A 24,924-nucleotide genomic window follows, 5' to 3' on the forward strand; every position below is an offset into this window, starting at 1 on the left:
TCTGGTCACTGCTCTCTATTACAGCGTTCCTGTCCACAGAGTGGTCCCAAAACACATTAAAGTCTGCCCCAATAATTAAACGGTATTCTGACAGGTCATGCATGAGATTAGACAATCGTACATAGGAATCAGGATCAAAACTGTTAGGCGCATAGATAGATAAGAATGCAATTTTCTTGTTTTCTATGATGGTTTTCATAAAAGTGATTCTACCATCTAAACCGCACCCAACACCAAGTTGGTGATCTGAAAATTGCGGCAGACAACAATTAATATTCCTTTTGTTTTATTAAGGACTGAAGAGTATGCCTTTGCACAGTAATGTTTATTCTGCAGCTTATGGACATCCTTCTGAAGCAAGTGGGATTTGCTGACCATGGCTATGTCCACACCCTCTCTTCTTAATACATCCAGAAAACTTGTGCGTTTATAGGGCAAATTAAGGCCACGTGCATTAAAATAAAACACAGTTAATCTAGTCATTCAAATGATAGTACATACAGATAAAGGATGAGCTGTAAATAACAGAAAAATGAGCATATACACACACTCAAGCACACCCTCAAATGCAGCCAGACACGCACACACATCACGCACACGCCCACAACCCATACAAAGCAGCAAGTGAATATACCCCCCCACCCACTCACCCACCCACACACACACACACACACACACACACACACACCACAAAACTGAACAAAACAGTACCAAGCAGTACATGGATATTGCCAAGGCATTGCAACCATGTAAGCCTATCCTAACCCTCCCACCTAATACTAGAAGGCCAGTCCCTATAACAAAACTCAGAGGGGGAGAAAAATTGATCAGAAAAAGAAATTAAGCCCTAACTTTGGGGCAATCAATAGTCTACGGCCTATTAAACTATATAGAGAAAATAATATGACAAACAAAAAAAGCAAGTCAACCATAGGTCTAGTCGACTACAACTCATTTCCACAGGGCTGTGCATACGACATTTGGTGAAATAAACAAGAATCATTATGAATCTTGTCAGAGCCGGTCCTGGCTAGTTTTATGCCCGGGCGAACCATCCCAGGCCTCGAAGTGAAAGAGAAAGAAAAAGAAATTAAAACAAAAGAAATAGAAATAGGCTAGACAGAAAAACAAAAATAATGGGGGAGCAATGCTACTAGCAATTTACCCCCAAAGCGCTGATTAATAGCCTTATAGTGTGAGTGTGGAGTTCTAGGTCTAGCCTATTTCAGGTTGGGGAATTTAACTTTGAGAGCATCCGTGGCCACATCTAAGCTCCCAAACTTCAAAGGTTCATCGTCAATCCAGACACAGAGGGTCCCGGACTCTGGTCTTGATATCTTTATCATGGACCTCCTCCCGCAGCGGCCAGTATTGGTCTCAAAGTTTTCTCCGACGCACCGACATATCCTCAGTGATCCGTAGCTTCACGCCAGGATGGTCCTTGGGTCTCAGCATGATGGATTTCGCTGCCTCCACAATGGAGACCTTCTTTTGTGATGAAGTTTGAAGATCACCGTGCGGGGCCTGGACTGCATGACCAATGGACCCATTCTATGGACGATTTCAATGTCATGCTCTTTCAGTGGAATGGATAGGAGAGCAGAGAGGGTCTTTGCCAGGTAGGCGTCCATACTGTAGCCTGCTTCACTCTTCTCCGGCAGGTGCAGCAAATGGAGATTCCTTCTCCTGGATCGATTTTCTAAATTGTCAATTGCATTCAAGGCTTCTTCTAGTTTATGTTCTAGGGCTTTAATTACCAACTCTTTAGCTGCCATTTTGTTGGTTTGCACGAGCAAGTCGGCCTTGGTTGTATCCAGCTGCGCACCGATAGAATTCAAAGTTTTTAATTTGTCCATCTTCTTAGAAAGAGTGTCTAATTTGTCCAATTTACTGGTGAGATTGGCATTCAATGTTACCAGCGTGTCCAGCGTTGCCTGAATTTTTTCCATCTCTGGTTTGGAGGCTAGAAGACAGGAGGTGGGCAAGATGGGTATGGCTTAGGTCACTCTCTCCTCCTTCTCCTGAAACTGACATGAGAGAGTGTCAGGCTTGATGTTCCAAAAGTTAAAACGGATGAAGAATAGGGACGGCGGAGTCTGTCTGGAGTTGAGCCTCTGAGCAGTCCGGATATACTCTAGATTCTTGTGGTCCATCTTGACCTGGAAAGGGGTGTTCGCTCCCTCAAGTCAGTGGCGCCATTCCTCCAACGCCATCTTGATGGCCAAAACTTCCTGGTTACCAATATCTAGTTTCACTCTGCAGGAAACAGGCGTCAGGACTAGGATCCGCAAGTATTAAGTTTCTGGTCAGTTAGGACAGAACAGCTCCTATCCCAACATCCAAGGTGTCAACCTCTACAACGAACTGGCGGTCCAGGTTGGGTATTTGGAGGAAGGGTGTTGAGGAGAACCAGGTCTTGAGTGTTTCGAAGGCCCTCCCCTCGACGGGGTCCGTTGAAATGGAACTTTTGAGGATGTCAAGCTGGTGAGGGGTGCCAAGACAGAACTATAGTTTCAAATAAATCATCTATATAAGTTGGTGAACCCCAGGACACATTGCAGCTGTTTCCAGTTCTCAGGAATGGGCCAGGAGGAAACAGCAGAGACTTCCTTTGGGTCCCTTTGGAGGCTTGACAAACAGCAAGTTCTCCAGAAGTCATTGCAGGATGTTCTGTACATGGTGGACATGTTCTTGGTGGGAGTCTAAATAGATGAACAAATACCGGCTCAGCGTGTGAGCATGTCATTAACCAACGCCTGAAAAACTGCTGCCTCTTTGGTTAATCAGAAGGGCATCACAAAGTACTCAAAATGACCGGTAGGGGTATTGAATATGGTTTTCCACTCATCTCTCTCCTGAATGTGGACCAGATGGTAGGCATTATGTAGATTCTGCTTGGTGAAGACCTTGTCCCCCTGGAGCAGTTCGAAGGCTGAAGAGATGTGCGGAAGTGGATATCGGTTCTTGACCGTAATGTCATTCAACCCCCAATAGTCTATGCATGGTCTCAGTGTCCATCCTTCTTTCCCACGGAGAAAAATCCTGCCCCTGCTGGTGAGGATGATGGTCTGATGAGGCCAGTTGTCAGAGAATCATTGATGTAGCTCTCTATGGATTCTCTTTCCAGTGCAGATAATGAATACAGACATCCTTTGGGTGGATATGTGTCGTTGGCACAATTGTATGGACAGTGGGGCAGAAGGGATGTGGCTTTGGCCTTGCTGAACACTTCCTGACAATTTTGATAATCAGATGGCACCATGGACAGATCAGGGACGGAGCTGGGAGTGGTGGGGCATTGTGGAACAGCCGCCTCTCAGAAACAGACATGGTGGCAGGAGGTGCTCCACCCCAGGATGGCTCTGGTGGTCCTGTCAATGTGCGGGTTATGACATTGGAGCCAGGGGTAACTCAGGATGAGAGGAATGAGTGGTGATCTCAGAACATGAATCATCAGGATCTGAACAAGGGTGGTCTGATGGGTGGAGCTGGAGAGCCTGCTCAATAGATGTCAATAAATGTTGCCAGTGTGTGAGGAGGAGCTTTAAGTGGAAAACTGTTGAGAGAGAGAGGAGGATAGAGTGGTGGTGTGGCTCTCCAGTATCTCCCCGACTACTGAAGAGCCCTGCATTTCACTGGGCAGCGGGAGACAAAATGACCAGGCTGGCCACAGTACATGCAAAGATTTGCCTGACGTCGTCTCTCTCTCTCTCTCTCTCTCTCTCTCTCTCTCTCTCTCTCTCTCTCTCTCTCTCTCTCTCTCTCTGTTGCATGGGTTCTAGTCCTTCCAGCTGGGACAGAGTCGAGATGGATGATGTGGATGCTGTGGGCATTGCTCGACATGTCCCCCAACGTCTCTCCTGTCGACGGGCTTGGATACAGAGAACCACCCTGGTGGCCAACTCGATGACGGCATCCAGGGATGATGGAAGATCATATGACACCAGTTGGTCTTTTATGTAATCCACCAGATTGTGCATGGAGGGCAGCAGCGTTCCAATCCAGAAGTCCAGAAGTCAATGGAGTCCACCACCGACTGCTCCCCCTGTTGGAGAATCAGAAGACCTCAGGCTGCAGTGGTCCCTTGCACTCCCAACTCAGTTGCAAATGCCTGGAAAATCCCGTTGGCAGGTCTGGCTCTCTCCCATTCGGCCGCCCCCGACAGATGAGCCCTTCACATCAGGTGGTTGATGGCGAAGGCTACTTTCGCTCACTCGGAGGTGTGTGGTTATCGGGCGAACAGAAAAGCTTTGTCAGAAAAGCATTGCAGTGTCTCCAGATCTCCGTTATAATGCTCTGGGGTGCCCACCCGGGGTTTGCTGATGGGATAAGAGCGAATGATGGGTGGTGTCTGAGCATGTAGCGCCCCAGGAAAGTCTCTGTGAGTTTGTGCAGCGGCACACTAAGTGCTTGGTGTGGAGTGAACTGCAGATCAAGGAAATGTTTAGTGAGACAAACAGTCAATAGTTCTACTGACTCTTGAGTTTAACAGGGGCAAGGCAACTGGTGGGCATGATGAAGGGTGAAGACTGCAGACTGAGCAGGTGAACAGATGAGAATGACAGTGACAGCAGGTAAGAAGCTAATGAGTGTGACATAAGTTATATGACTCATCTTCTTGCTGAGGTAAAGAAGAAGATGTGAGAAGATTGAGAGTAATGTGTTTGTCACTTTTCATGTGGAAGAATCCATTGCTTAACATTTGAGACACACAAATTTTTCCACACCATTATTCGTCAAAACATTGCTCAAAACTTGTGTCTTTTACACAAAGAGGGTATCTCACACACTTTATATATATTTAACAGCAACACAGGCACAATAAGAAAATGCTGACATGCAATCCCACATCCCATGGTTACCCTAACTTATGCTCCGTAGCAACTACAGGCCAATAAAAGTCTTTTTCACTGTACACATCAAGTGTGGTTGCAGCAAAAAGGCCAAATAATTTCCAGCTGGTGTCTGTTAATTGTCTTTAAGCGTACAGATGCTCCAATCTTATCCAGCATATTTTGTCTAATGAGGCAATATAGCCAGTACAGCTGACTTTACACTATAGAGACAAAGAAACATGAGTTATATAGATTATAGGATTGGGTTCAGATCAACAGGCTCGTTAAGACCATATGGTTCCACAGGAATGAGTCAGGCCTTAACATAATTCTCCTTGCATTATCTGCTAAATGGCACTGCATTTTAGCAAAGCTGGCCACCCATGAATTCTTGTTTTCAGAGTCTGCTTATTACGTTTGTACGTTTGCATTTTGTCCAGCTGCAGTTTGTGGGTGTGACAATGAATGTTCACTGAAAGGAGCAACAAAACACATAGACATCATGTATGCAAATCCAGGTCTGTATAAGAGTCCAAATGATCTGTGCATCTTTCACACCTTTACTTTTTTGCAGAGGCCAGTTACCCTTAACGAATGTCTCAAAATATTAAAATGTTGTTAATTTATTCTACGTGTCATATTAATGCAATGCTCAGTCTAGATCATGGAAGTCCATACAAAAACCATATTCTTAGTCCAAATAGGATTGGATATTTGTTAAACCAAAAATGATCCATGTTTGCAGGAACAGGAAGGAACAGGGCAGGGTAACATTCAGCCTGACAAATACGTTGTATTTCTTATGCAAAGAAGTTTCATGTTTCATGACCAAAAGCAACTGCTTCCTGAGGCTCTACACAGCAAGAAACAAGAATGGGAAGAGAAATATTGAATTATTACACAAAGAAACATGGAACCACATGTTCCAGTACAACTTTCTAATGCATATGTGGCTTTTTTCACATGATAAATGTTCTATAGAAATCCAATTATTTTCTCTGTAATTCTTAATGTTTTTATACCCGCATGGCACATTGTTGCCCTAAGGCAACAGAAAAATATCTAAAAGCAAATGAGAGACATGAGCAGGTGCTAAAATCTGACCCAATCTGCTGCAGCTCTACAGGATATGAGACCTCACGGAAGTGAAACCATGAAAGCTGTATCACACCTTCACTTGAGTGTACACACTCATGGTTTACCACTGTGCTCAGAGCAGGAACACAGCTCACCACAAACTGCTTCCTGTGTGTCCGATTGCAGCACAGGCGCTGACTCTGCAGCAACAGGGTGTACTGTGCAGAGATGTGATAAATGAATGAATTTGTCTCACTAGCTGCAAAAGTCACTCTCTCCACTTCATTCATTACTCTAATAGCTGCCATTGTTAAAATATGTAATGCAGTATTAGTACAATGGTGATTCGTGGCATGCTTATTTAAGCATATTATCACTGTTGTCATATGGACTCTACCAGAAGTGGGCCTGCTGTGATGGACTGATATATATATGCTATTTTAAGGTCCAGTGACATTTCTTTTTACATCAATAGTTTATTAAGATATTTAACCACAGAGTCTTCGGAGCACAAATGCTGAAGTTGCATTTAAACCACAGGGGACATAGATCACATTTTCATAAACAAACTGACAGCTAGAGTTATCAGGCTAGTTTCGATAGGTTTGGTGATGATGGGTAGATGTTCCTTAACTTACAACAGCTTTATCAGGCCTGCATGTTAATGGAAAAGGTTTCTAAACGAAGAAGACTGGTCAACCAGATATGAAAAATGAAACCAATCTGGCTTTGGTGTTATTTTCACAAATACCACGTTTAATGCAAAATAAGAGGGGACATACTGGGCTACTTTCTCATTCTATGGCTCCTTTAAACACAGTCTATGAGACATAACTTTCATCTTGTTTTATGCAGAACTCTGTGTTAGGACATTTGCAGTTCGACTACTTAACCACTAGATCATTGCTGTTAAATATTTACCTCACTTTCATTAGTTTTGGGTAGCATGGTGGAACAAGTGGTAACACTGTCGCCTCACAGCTAGACGGTTCGAATCCCGCTGTGGGCGCTGGTAGTGTGTCCTCAACCATGCCTTCGGTGCCTGCTGCTCAAGGAAAAAGGAGGCCTTGCGTGGAGTTTGCCTGTTCTTCCCATCTTCACCTGGGGTTTCCTCCTTACATAACCCCCACTAAAAACATGCAAGATGATCACCACCTGACCAATGGTGACGGAAAGGAAGTGGTGTTTTTATTCATGGCCAGGCGTCAGCGTCGGCTGGCAGCTGGCAGCCCACCGCTCCTGGTCTGCCGCGGAGGATCGACAGACCGAGGATGGGATAAATGCGGAGGAAATAACTTCACGGAAGCATGGCATGTGTGCATGTAGTGTGTGCAACTAACTATGTGTGATAAATAAAAGTACATTTCTTCTTCTTCTTTAACTATGCTAAGTTGCATATCATCTGTAGACGTGTTTGTTGTATGAGATGACATGAAAAGATACAGGTCAACCTTAAAATTGCTACCTCATCTCTCCTGGAGTATGTAGCAGTATGTTTGCATGTGCATGATTGTGTGTGTTGTGCAGACAGTGTTGAGGAAAGGTGGCAATCTATGGAAGGAAAGTTAAATTTTGCTTTAATAAAAATGTCTTGTCCACAGTCTCTTTCTATTCCACACTTGTGGGCATGCGTCACCTGTTCTACATCCATGGCATGGCAGTTTTATGTAACACATTTCATTACAACTAAATTCAGTGAGTTTGTGCAACCACCCACCAATCTGAAAGACAGTAAAGAACCAACACACACCCCACAGATACTGGACAAACTACAGAAACAGCTGAGTCAAGTGAAAGTATTAAAGGCTGCCCAAAGTGTGCATGTTACTGACATGAATTCTAAATTTAAGATTTAAAATAACACAGAAAGTCTTGATTTGCCCACCAAATTTCAGAGACTGTGACTCTATATACCTATCTTTATTCAACTGTGAAATTGTTCTTAGTGTTTCACCAAGCAGGAGGTTCATTTAAAAAGCAGTGTTCCAAGAACCGTGATACATTTTTTGTTTCAACAGATTTAAATCTACAGATGGAAACATAGGAGCTCCTTTCCAATAAAGACCCTGAAAACGTTAAGTACTTCTGTATGTCAAATGTTCATCATTGAATATAAAACAATCATAGGCAAAGTCTGGAAAAACAGTGTCTTAAATATTATTTTAACAAAATTTGACACTGGAAACCCTGCTAATCTGCTTCATCAAGATTATGTCATCAGATTTTGATTAAAATATTGGAAAATTCTCAGCAGTTTGTAGAAATGTGTGACATCACCTTTTCCTAACTGAATCCTGCCCACATCAAACTGGTGAGAGGAGCACAGACAAAAACACTAGAACAGAATATCTCTCATTTGGAATAAGCAAAACTGTTGTGACTTTGGCAAAAAATGGTGGTCGTGTCAGACCTTACCACGCATAGTAAAAAACTGCTTTTGTAGAAAGGAAACCAGTGAACAATATCTGCTCTTTCCCCTCACTCACTGTTCCAGTGAGAGAAACATTTTGAAAGAATGCATCTTGAAGAATTAGCTGAATGATGAATCATTTCTTGTCAGAAATTGACATAAAGATAAAGATATTATCCAAATATTTAGATCCTCTAGGTTCATTTATTCACTTTTATCTGATTCTTCTCGAGAGGGCTGACTCTGTTCAGGCAGGAGGTGAACCTCATTACAGTCTCCAAAATTTCTCTTTGCTCAGAAAGCCTCCCCTTTGCTTCAACAGATACTTGATGGATTATCAAGCTCTGGACTTCTTCCCCAAGCAGCTCAGCTCTTTCATCTCAGCACTATCCCTCTCCTTGCTTCTGTTTGTGAGGATGGGTTTTAACAGAACCTCTCTGTCTGTCTGCTCGTATCCAAGAAACATAGATCTAACAGTCTCAGATTCCCCAAACTGTTGGAGGAATCCAGCTTTGTTTTATGGCCCAGTGACAATGTTTCCTGGTTGGGAAATAAAGTATTGTAAATCCGTTGGCTCATTGCTCCGCTACAACACATGACTTGTTTGAGTACACGCACTGTGAGAGAATAGAAAATTCTAGAACACTGATACTAATACATCAAAAACATTAATCATAATTTTTGGGATGCTGGGTTGTGAAAATGTCAGGTTTGCAGTAAATACAGGGTCAAGCATTTCTCACTTTTTAATAAGCCATTTTTAATGTTCGCAGAATTCAATGACATTTCACATAATATTCAGCACAGTTTTCATGTCTGCAGTTGTAACTGTTAAGGCGTTGTTTATTAGTGAATTTTGATCCAGATGCTCTGACGCACTTTTCTGGAAGACCAGAGGTCAGATGCTTCATTAGTGAGCAAGTTTGGGTTTTTCTGTTGAATTAAAAAGCTGGGAAATGTAGTGTTTTTGGAGCTTAACCCATACTGGAGACTGTATGACAGAATATCTCGCCTCTGGTGCTTCAGTTTTGACCATAGTTTTTGTGTGTCTCTTAGGAGTCCCCCAACTTTAAGGAAGTGCAATACATATGGCTTAAGTAGCCTCCTCTTTCACAGCATGTAATTATCCAATTAGTAAATGGTTTATTGGCCATGAATAAAAACACCACTCACAACTGAGAAACTCCAGCAGACTATCACAAAGTGGCACCAAACATTATTCACAGCAGCACGAACTTGTTGCATGTTTCAACAAATGTCTTAATTTGATCTCTATATCCGTCAGGATTCACAGCTCATTCCGATGTGAATAAGGAACTACTGGTTTCAACTAGGGCCTAAAGTTGGCATAAAGCCCCGCTCCTGTCATATTGCCTCTTGCTCTGTCTATATCCTCAATAGATCCTGTGAAATTCATTTATTTCATTGGCTCTTGTGACTCCAGCGCCCTTGTGCTGTTCACATGCCATACGCTCTTCCCACTGTCTGTCACCCGCCGTCTATCACTCTTCACACGCACTGGAGCGGCATCATCGATCAGGCTCCGCTATTGTCATTGGTCGCTTTGGTTGTCTGTCAGACGCGCTCTACCGTGGGATTGGGCTTCCCCCTGAACTACGTGCCTCTTGGCGGTACCTGTCTCGCTGTGAGAGGCTGACAGCTCTTCCTGCTCCATGAGCAGCTCCCGCCCCTTCATCCACCTCCAAGGAAGGAAGGAGGAACTGCACGAGCCGCATGTGTCACTTCTAGTATGCTACAAAACCGTGCTGCTATGTGACTCCCTGGGATTATATAGCTGGTCTTCAGGTTGGTGGGTAGTAAGGTTAGAACGTTTGGAATTACACCCAGTGTTTTTAGGGGTGCGGGGCGCGCAGGGAAGGTGGTGCGAGTGGATTCGGAAGTGGAGCGTGGCAGCGAAAAAGAAGAAGGGGGGCTTTTCTTTCCTGTGTGATAGAAGATAGCTCGTTTCGCTTGCTTGCCGCGACGGGACTGACGAAGAATATGGCGGAGCATCACCCGGTTTCCGACAGCAAACACAAATCCTCTCTGAACTCCGGAGTGTCGTACTCGGGGAACGGGCGCAGCAGCACGGCGGTGGCAGAGAGAAGCAGCAACGCCGGGGCAGGAGGAGGAGGTCTGTCCGGCGGCCTGTCGCAGCCGGCCGGGTGGCAGTCCTTGTTGTCTTTTACCATCCTGTTTCTGGCCTGGCTGGCCGGTTTCAGCTCCAGGCTCTTTGCCGTCATTCGCTTCGAGAGCATCATTCACGAGTTTGACCCCTGGTGAGTTTGTCCCCCTCCCACACACACACACACACACACACACACACACACACACACACACACACACACACACACACACCGAGGTGGTTCGACCTGTTTGTCAGGGAAGGCTGCTCACAGACGAACAGCGAGCCGCGGCTGCACAGCGGGGAAGTTTCTTTATTAACATGTCAAGTGGACGGTGTGTATCTTATCTTATCACACGCCTAAATTTATACTAATGACGTCCTTGCTTTTTGGCTTGGCCACCAGTAACTTTAAAACCTGCGTGTATCGACTGCCATTATGGGGACGAATTGGACCAATAGTTGCAAAGCTTTCATCTACTTATTGTAATTAGTAATTCGATTTGAGCCGTCAGTCAGTCAACTTGCACATATGTCCAAACACGTCTAGTGGCTTTTCTGTGTTTCTCCTGTCCATTATACTGATAAAAAATACACGACTTCATTTGAACTCACCTTTGCAGTACCAAGTGACGCCTGCGTTATCTGTTGTGGTTCATTATAAAGTGCAACATTGTAACAGCCAGTGGAGACGGGGGGTGGGGGTTGCCACAGCAGAGTAGATGAGGACAATGGTGACAGCTTCATGTGACGCGAGCTGAACCCGGAAAGAAGGAGCCGCGAGGTTGAGGTCCTCCTGACACAGATTTCTCCTTTGTTTAGCCGCGGATCACCTCTGCTCTGAATTGCTGCCTTGCAGCAGCACTAGCACTGATAACAGCGCTAATATAGTTTGTGCCAACCATGTGTCATACACAAGTAGGAACACATCGTATGTGTGTGATTTTACAGTGATCATACCCGATCCTGCATATTAATCCTACAGGATTTGGTGTGGTTATTACATAGTATCTTCCTGAAGTTTATAAAACCTTTTTTTCCTTAGATTGAAATGTACTGTTTTCCTCTGCATGACGAGTTTCGTTTAACCCATGCAATAGGAGCGCTTCCATCAGAGTTGCCTTGAATACTTTGGCAGTGTCGTGATCCATGCCTCTGGTATTACTTTAACTATGAAAACGGTTTCCTCACACTGTCTCAGACAATACTGCAGCCAGGCAGCAGCTGACAGCTGGACAGTGAGGTTGGCAGACTTTGCCACAAGGCAGGGTGTAACAGTCAGATTTAGTACTTTTTCCATGTGTGTGCTCTATTCCAAAAATATGATTTTCAAAGATTAGCTCTGAAATAGTGAAGCACTTCAGATTAAACAGGCTAGATCTTAGCCTAACTGGATCTGATGCTCTTTTTCCCCCACAAGCCATCATATCGTAATGTTTGTGCTGAGGTTCAAAACCTCAACCAGGTTGGCTTCTGCCAGAAATTGTCTAGGCTTTTTTGTGTGCTTTTTTTTTTTTTTTTTTTTTTTTTTTGGTACTCCTAAGGACGGTTGCCTGGCCCAAGCCTGCATTGCATCACTGAAAGCATTTAATGATTATTCTGAGACCAGCAGTGTGGATTAAAATGCCAGCTTCATGTCTGTCTCCTGAATACAAGAGGAGGCTTGAGAGCTTTGGCTGGGCGAGAAACCTTCAGTTTCTGTCTGTCACTGTCTGAACGTCTAATATGGCATGACATGGAGTGAAATTTATTCATACTCTGCTTCATTGTTCTATCATTCTCCCTTTGCAATCAAACTGGCAGCATTATGTAAACTAGATGTTTGGATGGCTGAGGAGGTGTGTGTGTGTGTGTGTGTGTGTGTGTGTGTGTGTGTGTGTGTGTGTGTGTGTGTGTGTGTGTGTGTGTGTGTGTGTGTGTGTGTGTGTGTGTGTGTGTGTTTCATGTAGGAAATTATCAGATGATACAAGATGGTAAAAGTCAGGTAATATTTGTTTTATATTTATCAGCTAATCTATGAAATCAGTCATACATCCGTGTGTGTGTGTGTGTGTGCGCGCGCGCGTGCGCATGTGTGCGTGTGTGTGTGTGTGTGTGTGTGTGTGTGTGTGTGTGTGTGTGTGTGTGTGTGTGTGTGTGTGTGCGCATGTCTCTATGTGCATCTGTCAAGGGGAAGTAGCTTGTCTTTGTCTGACTGTTGTAAATGTACAACAGGCTGGAGTTTGAACCTGCTGTTTGTTTGTCAAACAGACATTTTAAATGTGTGCAAGGAGTCTGATATTCAGAGGTCATATCGAAGAAACTTCAAGGTTGTCAACCATTCTGGAGGATAAAAGCAGCAGGGTATACAGCCTCATCTGATCACTGTTTGATGACAATTCCCTCATGTACAACCCCACGACTTGACTGCAAGGTTGCTGTCATACTGTAGTTTATCTTTAAAAGAGGATCGTAGGAGAGCTAACGGTAATATCACCCCTCTGCTGCCCCGTTTGTTCTCCTTCTATCCTTCTCTCTCCCCCTTCATACAGTCTCTCTTATGTGTCCTTTTGATGTGGCTAGTTAATAGTCCTTTTCCTTCAGAAGTGCTAGATCATGCTATTAGATCTGACAGTAAAGCGGGTCGGGGCTGGCATTAGGCAGCCAGCCGGTAGATGGTTAGTTATGCTTTGAGTTTGGCCTGTGTTAATCATGGACGGAACAGCATCAGAAAAAAAAACAGCTTCATTAGAGCTTATGTGTCTGTCTGATGTACTAAAGTTTGCTTGCTAGTGTGTTGGACCTCCCTCAGAGAAAGGTCTGACAAGGAGACATCTGATCCACCTGTCATCTTGTGCTCAAAGCTCCAGCTCTAATGCCTTATCACAAATTTGAGTGTGATTAGTGTCACTTGGTCTCCAGTTCTCTTGACATGTTTGATATCAGTGCAGACATGAAACCATTCTACCACTCAAAAAGAGGGGATCCAATCAAAACCAAACCAGTCTTCTGTCTGTTAGCACTGTCATCACATCTGCCTCACAAGTCAAGTCGGTGACTGACTTGTGATATCTAGGGCTGGATGTTAATATTGTTAACGGCACTTTGTTACTGACCTCAATGTGAGTGGAATCTGAATATTGAAAGTGTAAACTACCGAAAGGGTGCAATTATTGTCAGGTCAAATTTCAAACTTTGGATATACATTTGAGACTATAAACAGGTCAAACCTTTTTACTAATTGTTTGAACAGGTAATATCCGATGCAAAATGAAACATAGCTGTTTACTGCTGCTTTCTGTAAGCTTGTGATTGGGCTTTGTCAAACATCATTTGTGATTAAGAAATACACCACTCTGACACATCCCTCTGCAATGGCAAGTGGATTGTGTGTTTTTGTTTTAGTTGAGCATGAGTCTTATCTGGAGAAATGATCTGACTGATCACATCATGTTAATTTCAGCTGTAGGAATATCCTTCTTAAATTTTCATTCATGTCGTAGCAATATTTCAAGCTTGGTGACTTTGATAAATCTGAATTTAGTATTTTGAGCCAGTAGCTCGTGAAATATATGTTGTGCAAAGGTCAACAGGCTGGAGCAATTATTCTTAAGTGTCATTTAATCAGCAGTTCACATCTTCTGCTGTTTAGCTGCACGTTGTGAACATTTAGTAGGTTGACACTCAAAACTGTAGTGTTTCTGCCTTCTTAGCCAACAAAAAGTGCAGATGTCAGCTGCAGTGGTTGTTAGACATGTCAGTGGTATGGATGGATCTGTTAGTCTGTTGCTTGGTCCTACTGAAATATCTCAAATTGTAATCACTTTGTTGATCCCCTGACTTTTCATGTAGTGCCGCCATCATCAGAATTTAAATTTGTTCAATTCTCTGTGTTCTCACATGCACCATTGGAAGATAATAGGAAATGACCTGGTGTTTATTGAGGAAGGAGTTGATGGTGTGTATGCTGTTATTGTGCCCAGGCTGCAGAATGTGTTATCAGTTGTGCCACATTACAAGGCACTCAGAGAATGAGAGCAAGAGGTTTTGTGTTCTGTAATGAACAGGTATTAGACCCAGGCTGTATTGCTGTTGTACCTCTGTCTGAAAAGATCTAGTTCTTCCTCTGTGTTTTCTTGAGAGGAAACGGGTGCTTTGAAGGTTTAAAATGAAAAGGGAGGCAGGCTTGGGAGGAGAAATGAAAAATACCTGCTTGAAACAGAATCGGAAAGCGGATCCTACATTTAGCCCTGTTGGCTTCATTTACTTGCCTCTTCAGATCTGATTCCTTTCCCACTTGTTTCTGCTTAATCATCTCATCTCTTCACTGCTGTTGAAGTTAAATGATGAAGTACATTAGATTCCTTCATCTTCTTTTTTTATTCCCAGGTTTAGACCATAGTAAAAAGTACTTGCCCCAGAAACACTGTGTAAAACTAAAACTGGGTTTAAGTCAGCAGCACACTGCAAGGCATTATCTAGATTTTGACTGATGATTCATCATAGCAAGTATAGTCCTGCTGTCTCTTATTAGGTGCCTTCAGCAGTGCACTCTGCTTGATCACAGGGGTCATGACACTTTGTGGTGCTGGCCAGCTCTGATGACAGACCTGAAACCTGATTCTTTAGTGGCAATGACTCTGCCAAACACCAGTGCTTTCACTGGACAGTGGAGCAAATGTGCTGGCCTGCCGGCTGCCAGTAACAGGCAAGCAGATGAAGGGCCAGATAGACTGGCTGACTAACACGCCGACAGGCTGACACACCCGCAGAGCCAGTGGGTGGCTGCGACCTTGTGCAGTTTGGACTTTACTCCACACAGTGCAGATATTTCATTTACTGCCAAATTGATGGCATTTTTCCAGTTCCTGGCAATGAGTTAGTTTTGGGGCTGACACACATTGACCCAAAAAATAGAAACTCCTATACAGAAAAATTCAATCATATACCATTGCACAGTTTATGGTATAATAATACTGAATGTTTGTGGACTTATTTTAACAAATTGGCAGGGCTTGAGTGCCTGTTAAGCTCTGGGATGTGCTGCCCTACTGCCATTATGTGAAAAATTATAGTCCCAAATGTCATTGCTTCAGCAGGAGCTGACAAAACTTTATGGTAAATTTTACAACAGCAGTAAGTGATGCTGTTGAATTGTATTGCATGAAAATGACAGGTGTTGCTAATAATTTTCTTTCAATATACACAAGTATCCCCCACCACAAAAATTGCCCTTACCTTTCCAGAGAGTTGAGCCAACTCTTGGCTCAGTGTCAACAGAAACGTAACCTTATTGGTTTATCACCCATTGTTTTTGTTTCTGGCGTCTGTCTCGATCAGCAGTTTAATTGCATTTGCACCATTGTTCCTGTTCACTGTGTATTACTGGAAGTGTATTTTGAGCTGTGTTTGCTACACCAGACTCCCGTTTACTGTGAACTGCAGTGAAGATCATCTTGTTACAGAATGACAAAGGACAACCGTTGAGTGAGACAGGACACAAATATCTTGAAAATTAGTTTTAAATCATCTGCTCCGAATAAAAATTTGCACATTGAATTTGAAAATTAGATTCATTGCATGTTTTTGTTGCCTTGCATTACAATATAGAGGGCTTTCTAATCCTTCTGAGTGTACAGCATATTTATATAAAGCCATGCTATTCACTTACTCAACACAATACACTGATCTATGTCTAAAGCCTGTTTGCCATCCTTTACGTAAACTAAATTATTTGCAGTGGAATGTGTTTTCCCTTGAGTGACCCTTTGGTGCATGGTATGGCTCAGTATCGGACCCAGTGTAATAGTGATCTCAAACAACGTATAGTAGCAATGAACAGGGTGTTGTGGGATAGTGAGTAGCAAGATGTTGAACCTCAAATACCCTAATTTGAACAGATACACATGATATTCTCTTCATATCTTTATGTTTTCATAAGGAAACTTAAAATTATACTGACATGTATGTAGTGACTGATAGTCGATGATTGCAGAGCAGCTGGCATCCTCAGGAAGTTGACAGATAAGTCATTTCTTTCAGTGTCACTACTTCCCTTTGCATATCGAGACTTCCCCCCAAGTCCTAATTCAGCGGCTGCATCACAGCACCATTGGGGTCTATGTACAAGCTGGTGAGGTGCACCAGGAGGGCATGAACACTGGAAAGATGTTATTAATAACATTTTTGAGCTTTGAAGCCCCATTCTGTCACAGTAATTTGTTTTTACCAGGAAATCCTCCCCACCGTGTACACCGGAATATCCCCTTTATTTATCTTACATAATACTAATTCTGGTGTTTCATAATGCAACGTCCAGAATGGGAATGAGTCATTTTAGGCTATCACTCAGATGGGAGGGTGAAATAGCCCAGCACTCATGTAAACGTAACAATTTGACCACTCCATTTTACTCCTTTTATTAGAATAAGGTGACAGGAGGTGCTTCTCTGTATATTCAGTGGAGTCATATTGTTAATGCTGGACCATTTGCACATGGCTGCTGCTGGAGCTTTATCACACTCTGCAACCTGGCAGTTCCTGTTCCAGCACTCCTTTTTGATCTGTGACTCCCACTATGGCCACTTCTTCTTCTCTGTGCAATCTGTGTGTGTTTTTGTGGCACATGCACATTTGCAGTAGGGCTGTGATCTGCTGTGGCACTTCTGTGGATATTAACCCCAGAGCTAGATTTCTTTGTCCCACAATACCAGTTCTATGTAAGAATACTGACAGATTGTGATGATGAAACGGCTGTGCAATAAACCCTTGTGTTGTTGTTGTACATCTCCTGATCATGTCTTTTGCTTTTTAGTGTTTGTTTTCTGTTCAGTATTTTTTGTCGTATTGCTTTGTGTGATGTCAGCCCAGGTTTATTGATACCTGATATGCTCTTTGCTGTAGTGCAGAATTGCCTACAGCTTAAAGTGCGCTCCCTAATCATGTGTTTTTTCTTAGTTTCAACCTCTTTGGCATATGAGCTCTTCATATGAGATAAGACATTCAGAGGTAATATGTGAATTTTAAGATCGCTTTAGGCTTTCCAGCTTTGGATATACATTTGACACTTTAAAGGAATTAGGACTTTAAAAATTGTTTTGATTATTGGCTCAGCTGTCAGTTATTTTTTGATCAAATCGTTAATCTTTCACTCTATAAAGTGTTAGAAAATACTCAGGAGTAACTGTGTGGATGGAGCTCCAGCTTTGTGACACACACACACACACACACACACACACACACACACACACACACACACACACACACACACACACACACACACACACACACACACACACACACACACACACACACACACACACCTCTCAGTTAACCTGTTTTCCATTCATCCCACCAGTCTCACCTCTTTGAGCTCCCTTCTCTCCTCCTGCTCGGCTGTGTTTTCCCCTGTCAGCAGCTAATTGGCTTCTCTTTACATCTCTCCCGGAATTGTCTCAGTGTGGGGAGGTATGTTGGTCTGACCCCTCTGGCATCAAAGAGACTAAGGCAGTAGTTGCTTCTCCATGAACTATTCTCAGAGCAAAGCCAACCTTCATGACCTTGTAAAGGAAAGAAAGGAATAGTTGTCAGCTTGGATGAAATAGTTGCATACTTTGTTTACAGTTGTGTCATAAAGGTCCTGTATATAAATGATATATAAAGTGGTATCAGCAATAACGCACAGGACATGAAAAAGCCATGTGACTTGTGAGTTGCAGCACACAGCTGAAATCTGACATGTATAAACCATGATGAATGTTTCCAGAATAGCTGGATGCTGAGCTGTAGTCATTCTGTCTCCATCAGCTCTTGCTGTAGTACAGATCCTCTTCACATTATTTTTGAAGATGTGCTGTCCTGGTTATCAGCCCAGTGGATCTAATTGATGTGCCTCCTTGAGCAAGCAAATGTAACTTTTCAGTTATGGAAAAGTTGTACACGATTTCTTTCTAAAATGTCAGAATACTTTCAGTGCTTTGACAAAAATGACCCTGATGATGTCACTAGGGTTACCTCAGTTTGGCCCTGAGACTCGAAATTTGAACCAAAAAGGCTGCGTTACAAAGTAGAGTTGTGGCTTATGAATGAGGTGGGCAGTTAAGAGGCAGAGAGGGTGTCATGAAAGACACTATTGAGTTGGATTATGGGAAGTATAGGATTCAACATCTTTGGAGGTTAACCCATACAAGATATGTCTGCCTGTTACTGTTTAGCATCACTTGCACAAAGTTGGGGGACTCACTAATGTAGGCTTGTACACATTAAAGCATCCTTTTTATTGCTTTAGGCAAAGATCCGTAGCATCTACACTCACTGTGTTAGAGCTTTTTTGAGCTTTTGCCAATACTTCAGATGATTTGAATATGAATCTTAAGATCACATGAATGGCCACTTTAACATGTCCTTGTTGTTGAGTAACAACATTTTCTGCTTTGATTTCCCCCATGCTTTACACTGGCACCTCTGGCAGCATGCCTCCATACTGCTAATGCATTAGTCTATGTAGTCTCTTCTGATCACATTATGGAGACTACATGCACTGTTTTTCCTTGCAGACTCTCTCTTTATTCAAACATCACAGACACATTTAAAATACAGAGTGCCATATGCTGTATATCTGCGTCTGCCCACAGAGCTTAGACTAGACTACACTTTGTACTCTGCCCCATGGTTTGCCTTGCAGTGGTTGGGAGGGAATTATGTGGATGACTTGTATGAAGAATTTAATCTCTTTTTATTTCTGTATTTACAGGTAATGGTTTTAACTTGTCTATTGAACACCTCTTTGTCTGTGCCTATTTTTATTTATTAATTTTTTTTACACAAATCTTTGCCAAGTGTTGAATTGACAGTAGCTTTCGATGTATAGATCTTGTGATGAATGAATTTGTCTGCTTCCCAACTTGTTATTGACAGATTTCTTTCAAGTGTTAAAAATATAAACTGTTTGCTGCAGAGCACCAGTCCAATTCATTCCCTCCACTCAACAGTATCTGCTCCATCTACCACCCTCAAATGTGTGGAGAAAAAGCAGGGAATTAAATTTGTTTGCTTTAATGTGTTACTTATACTTGCACTGATATCGCTGTTTTATGGAAAGATAGAATTTGTAAGATTTTTTCTTCTTATCATTAGGTATTTCATTGACAGGATTAGTCCAAAACAGCAAGTACTGTGTGGTTATTTTGTTCATTTTTTCACACAGTTTTTAAATAGATTTCTCAGAAACTGAAAGTCATGCTTGGTGCCATTGTAACCAAAAGCTGCCCTACAAGGGCTGTGCAACAGAAAAGATACAGATGAAAAATTCATGCTGTAGTCTTACATGTACATACCATATAACACCGATATCACAGGGGCTTTTTAATGTGAATGCTTGATAATGATTTAATGAGGAGAAGCATAGACGCTACACTATGATCATGGTTTAACAAAATTTGCATTGAACCTGATGAAAGGTTTTGCTGCAGATGATATCCTACTGATTTGGTTCTTCACTGTCAGAACGTCAGTGCACTTTGCTGATGCTTTTGTAATTGGCTGCCTGCTCCAGTCTGATAGGTTGCTCAGGTTCATAGCTCAAACAGCATCAAGCCCATCAGGTTCAATATCCTGACAGGGCCCAGACTAACTTTTCCACTGGCATTTTCTCAGTTGGTTGCAGCAGCACATGATTTGGTCGTTAACATTGAGCAAGTTGATTGTTGGACACTTGGCATGACTGCTATCCTATTTTATGAAACTTGTTTGGTTTGATTCAAATTGCAGTTTTTCAGATGATTATGAGAAGCATTCCTTTTTTTGTCACTCATCAGTCTTCTTCAGTCCACTTTTACCTGCCGTACTTCCTGCTGAAGGCACCCTCGCCAGTTTCCTTTTCCACAAACATCTGCTCGTGTATAATCAGTCCTCCAGCTCTGAAGTTGACGAGCTCACTGCAAGCTTTACACGGACAGGCAGGAAATCACACTGTGTGTCTGACTTATTTCGCTGCAAGTTTTTCCAACTGCTTCAGTTTAATGTGAATGTGCTGAGCTTGCAGATTGTTCTATACATTGAAGAAAGTCATCTATAACCATTTCAGTCCATTTGCTATCTGTTGGGGATTGGAGAAGTGTTGTTGGTCCTTGTGTGCATAAGCAGTGAGGATTTGCCATGGTTCATTTGATGAGTAAACAGATGCAGTCTGGCTGCAGGCCCCTCTGTTGCTCACTTGTTCCTTCCCTGTGTTTCTGATGGAGTCCCCGCTCTGTCCCTACCTGCTCCATTATATGAACAAAACAAGCTCAGATTTGTTCATTGTCAGTTCAGGATTTACAGTCATATGCGTTCATATAAATCATGAATTTGTATCTAAGTGCATACTCATTCGAATTTCTCTTATGCTCATTAAGGGTTCATCTCGATCAAAAATACAGTTTCCACAGTCGGTCAGATTTTTTTTTTTTTTTATCTAATGGAAACGGTCACACCATCACACCATCCTGGCAACTGCACAAAAAACATGAGAATAAACTATGGTCATTTTTTCATTATTGCTTGTGTATTCCTACATACAGAAATGGAAAAGTTAGAAATAATGTTTCCTGTACCGCTACCTTTACCTTTTTTTTTTTTTTTTTTTTCATGTGGGGGTTGAATTTTTTGTCTGAATTTTACAAATGGACCTTTTTCACAGCAGCCATTTTGACTTGTCACCCTGAAATGAGAAGCATAGGTGCTACTAATAACATTAACAACGGCTCCATTCTGACACTGACATTGAAGCAGCTTAATGGAATTCCACCATCATTCATTTTATTAACACCTGTGCTTTTCCTAATGTAAAATGTCAAAATGTCTCCCATGAAAAAGACCTATTGGCATACATCAGGCAGTGGAAACCAACTTATGTAGACTAGCAGGCTCTTTAGCTGCATACGTCTTAGTTTTAGACAGAATCAAATCATATTGAAAGCTAGGAGATACTGCTATGGGTTATGGGCTTTTGTCTCACTACCCTGCTGCCACAGTGATACCCTCCTTGACTAAAGTCTTGCATGTGCATACTAAGCCAATTAGAAAACCGGATAAGCATATGCATAACCAAGAAATCTGCTCTCTCAGGGGAACTCTAGTTATGAAAATCGTTTTTCTCTAAACCCTTACCTGGAGTATGGAAACTAAGTTTCTTGACACGGAGGAAATATGCTTACTGCAGAAAGCCAGCAGGACTCCACATTGTGAAGTGCATGTAAAAGCTTTGATTGGAAATTCAGCATGTTTACCAAAAAGAACATCCAAGTACACAGACAACATGATAAAAAAACATTTTTCAGCATTTCTTTTGTGCACAGGATGTTCCAAAGTTGTGTCTGCAGTCAAACTGAGCATTTGTGCTGTGGGTGGGGAAATCCCAGCAGGTGATTTTACTTTACTATTTTATATCCTTTTGATTCCATGGCAGTAAGTGTTGAATGAGCATTGCGTATATTGTGGCAATTAGGGCTGAAACAACTAAGCGATTAAAGCGATTAAAAACAACCATAAAAATAGTTTGTAATGAATTTCATCATTGATTTCTTGAGTCTAAGTTTTGATTTACAGCACGCGCTGTGGCACCGTCTCCTAAGGTGCGGGCAGTAAGGCAGCCAGTGGAGCTCACGTGATGAATTACAGGAAATGACACTGTCTGCTTTGTCTCCAGGGTAATCATTGAAAAACAGCAGAGTCAGACAATAATGATACAGCGGGGAAATGTATGATTACAGTTTCTAATTTAAAGACAAATGTAACGCACAGAAATGCCGTCTGTTGCTGTTTTCTGTCCATTTCACTGTTTTAGAGCTAGAGCTTGATAAAGCGTGATCCATAACATAATGGAGATAAAACAGCATCTGATCAACTTATATGTTAGTTACATTTCTCTTTTATTCTTGGTGCATGGCTTCATCCCCAGTGTCCATTTATTTTACCTCTTTTTTTCTATTGTAGTAGCTTGTGTGCTGTGATTAGTTGTTTGGAAGAGTATTGTACAGTTAGAGGAGGAATAAGTTTTGTGTTTTGAAATGCTGGAAATAATTACATTTAGCTGTTTTCTTTTCATTCAATTAATAATTAACTGAATAATAATCAACAAATTATCAAAATAATCATTAGCTGCAGCCCTCGTAGCAATAACAACAACCAATTGTTTCAACATGGCCTCAGTGGAACTCTGCCGAAGGATGATGAAATGCCCGTGACAGAGTGTGACGTTACAGGTTAAGTCAACTTTAACATAACCCAAAAAGCAAGGTGAGAAAGCTGTGGTCAGTGCTGCAGTGGAAAACAACACACAATTTCCTCCCCCTCCTCTGTGCATCCTTGATATTCCTCCCCACTGTTACTCTCCGAGGATCCACAGGAGCAGCACATTAAAGGAAATGACTGCACAGCTTACTTCCCATCAAAGAAATGTTGTTACCCTGATTAAACGTACAAACAAAGCTAGAAATTATCATAATGGCCTTGCCTTCTTTTCACAGCTGATTAATCTTTTAATGTGACAACAGAGTCTTTGTGGCCATCACAGATAAATATTTAGCAGAATTACACATTCTTTGTCCCAGTTTGATAACTGACAAAAGACAAAGGAGCTTGTCTGCCTTGTGTTACGTAACATTACCATTTGCTGCACAAGATGGTCATGAAATGGGCTTGGCTTCACTCGCATTTCTCCTCCTTCCTTTTGTCCTCCCCTCTCTCCCTCCTCTCCCTGTTGTTCATCTCTTTCCGCGGTCTTCACTGTGTCACTGTTACCAGCCTGCAGGTTGCTGCTGGTTGCCAGTTAAATTAGCCCAGGGCAGCATTCCTCTTTGATGTAACCCAGCCAGTCCCTGCACTCTCACTTTTACTCCTTTGTTGTTGCTCTTTCCCTCCATCTCCAATCTTCCTGTCTCAAGGCCTACATACTTCTATCTGCTCCCTTTTCCCCTGTTTCTCTTGTTCTCCCTGTCATGTGTCTTGATTGCCAGCAGAGCGACAGGCGCTTACACGTCAGCCTGGCAGTGACATGAATGGCAAAGTGAACATATGGTGACGTTAGTGAAGGAGGTAGCAGTGGTTGTGGTATTTTCCTCTGATAAGGAGATTAGAGGGATTTAAATAAGGAGATTGATCTGTGCTACGGATTGGATGCTGCTGAATCCTGGCGGGTGACCTGAGTGACTACAGGAGAGCAAGCTGTAATATCTCAGGACAGATAGCCACTCGAAGCGCTCCACTTAGAGCGAAAAGTCTGCAGTAAATTATCCTAATGAAATCTTAAAGAGGTGTTACAGACATAACATTTCCATTTGGCTTTTCAGTGGAAAAAGTGCACATTTATGGCAGGTCAGCTCAACAAGGCCACAGCCTACGTAGAGCTGAGCTGTAATATGATATTGCAGACTCTTTCATTTATGTCATGGCTATAGAAAATACTTGTTATTGTGTGATTGCCTGACAGGTGAATGTTAAAATTGTCCAAGACACAAAATTCTGCTCATCAGTTTGATTGTTGTTCTGTCAGAATGTGACTGTGGGTAAGTAAAGTAACTATATTAAAATACAGCCACTCTTATTCTTGATTTGTAACAGGCCCCGTGTGTAACACACTCCTTCGTGTGCTGATATGGAACATTCCTAAGTAGGAAATTGTTCAGATGTGCATCAAACTTGAACCGTTCAGTCCACAGAGACCACCAAAGAGTTTGCTCTTAATGTGACAATGTGGCCTCGCCCTTTGAAATCCTTTATATCAAAACAAATAGTCAAATCCATACCATGTCAAATATGTCTAAACATTTTAGCCGCCCATCTTGGTAAATCCCAGTCCACTTGTAGTTTCCCAGCTTTTTAAAACCCAAATAAAAAGTGTTTGATTGAGCCCCAGTACTGGAGAACCTTTGTCAGGAGCTGGCTGTGAATTTCTCTTTTCAGCCTGAGAGCCAAATGACAAATAGGACAGTCTTGCCCCAGAAGCCAGACTCATGGAAACATATTGCCTACTTCATCATGTGGGCAGCCACCCACCATGGATACTGTAGGCCCATGACCTCTAATTTAAGAAACAAAGCTCCGGGCCTCCCAATGACAAATTGCAATTGCTCTAGTTACTCTAAATGCTTTTGCATTGTTTTTTCCACAGTTAGACCCAGTGTGGCCACATTGACCTACATGTTCCACTGAGTTTCATAATGGCAGTGGCTATGCTTTGCTTTACACTCTGATGACTGATGGCAAGTCTGTCGCCCAGCAACCTTGTGTTGGTATCGATGGCCTGCTTTTAATATAATTTCCACTGCTATAGCTCGGTGTCATTTACTATTAGTAATATGACCTTCGTCTGAGTGGAGGCTGAGTGTAGTAGAGACTGTATATAGGCCAAGAGAAAGTGAGTGGATGAGTGGCCTGCTTATGCTGTGAGATTTTTAGAGTCTCAGCAAAAGTTAAAGAGAAAGCATATACTCTCAAAGGAGGTGTTAATGTTGTCCGCA

The 24,924-nt window shown here is 42.4% G+C and overlaps 1 protein-coding gene across 1 annotated transcript in view; it reads left to right on the plus strand.

Moving 5' to 3' along the window:
* Window positions 1-10,008: 10,008 nt before the first annotated feature.
* LOC139333652 (dolichyl-diphosphooligosaccharide--protein glycosyltransferase subunit STT3B-like) overlaps window positions 10,009-24,924 on the plus strand; it is a 60,776-nt gene continuing 45,860 nt past the window's right edge. Inside the window, exon 1 of the mRNA XM_070966239.1 lies at window positions 10,009-10,601. Within this exon, the coding sequence (XP_070822340.1) occupies window positions 10,324-10,601 (278 nt within the window). The 5' untranslated portion in view covers window positions 10,009-10,323. The remainder of the gene's footprint in view (window positions 10,602-24,924) is intronic.

This window comes from Chaetodon trifascialis, chromosome 7 (assembly GCF_039877785.1).
Source record: "Chaetodon trifascialis isolate fChaTrf1 chromosome 7, fChaTrf1.hap1, whole genome shotgun sequence".
In the NCBI taxonomy this organism is placed as follows: Eukaryota; Metazoa; Chordata; class Actinopteri; order Chaetodontiformes; family Chaetodontidae; genus Chaetodon; species Chaetodon trifascialis.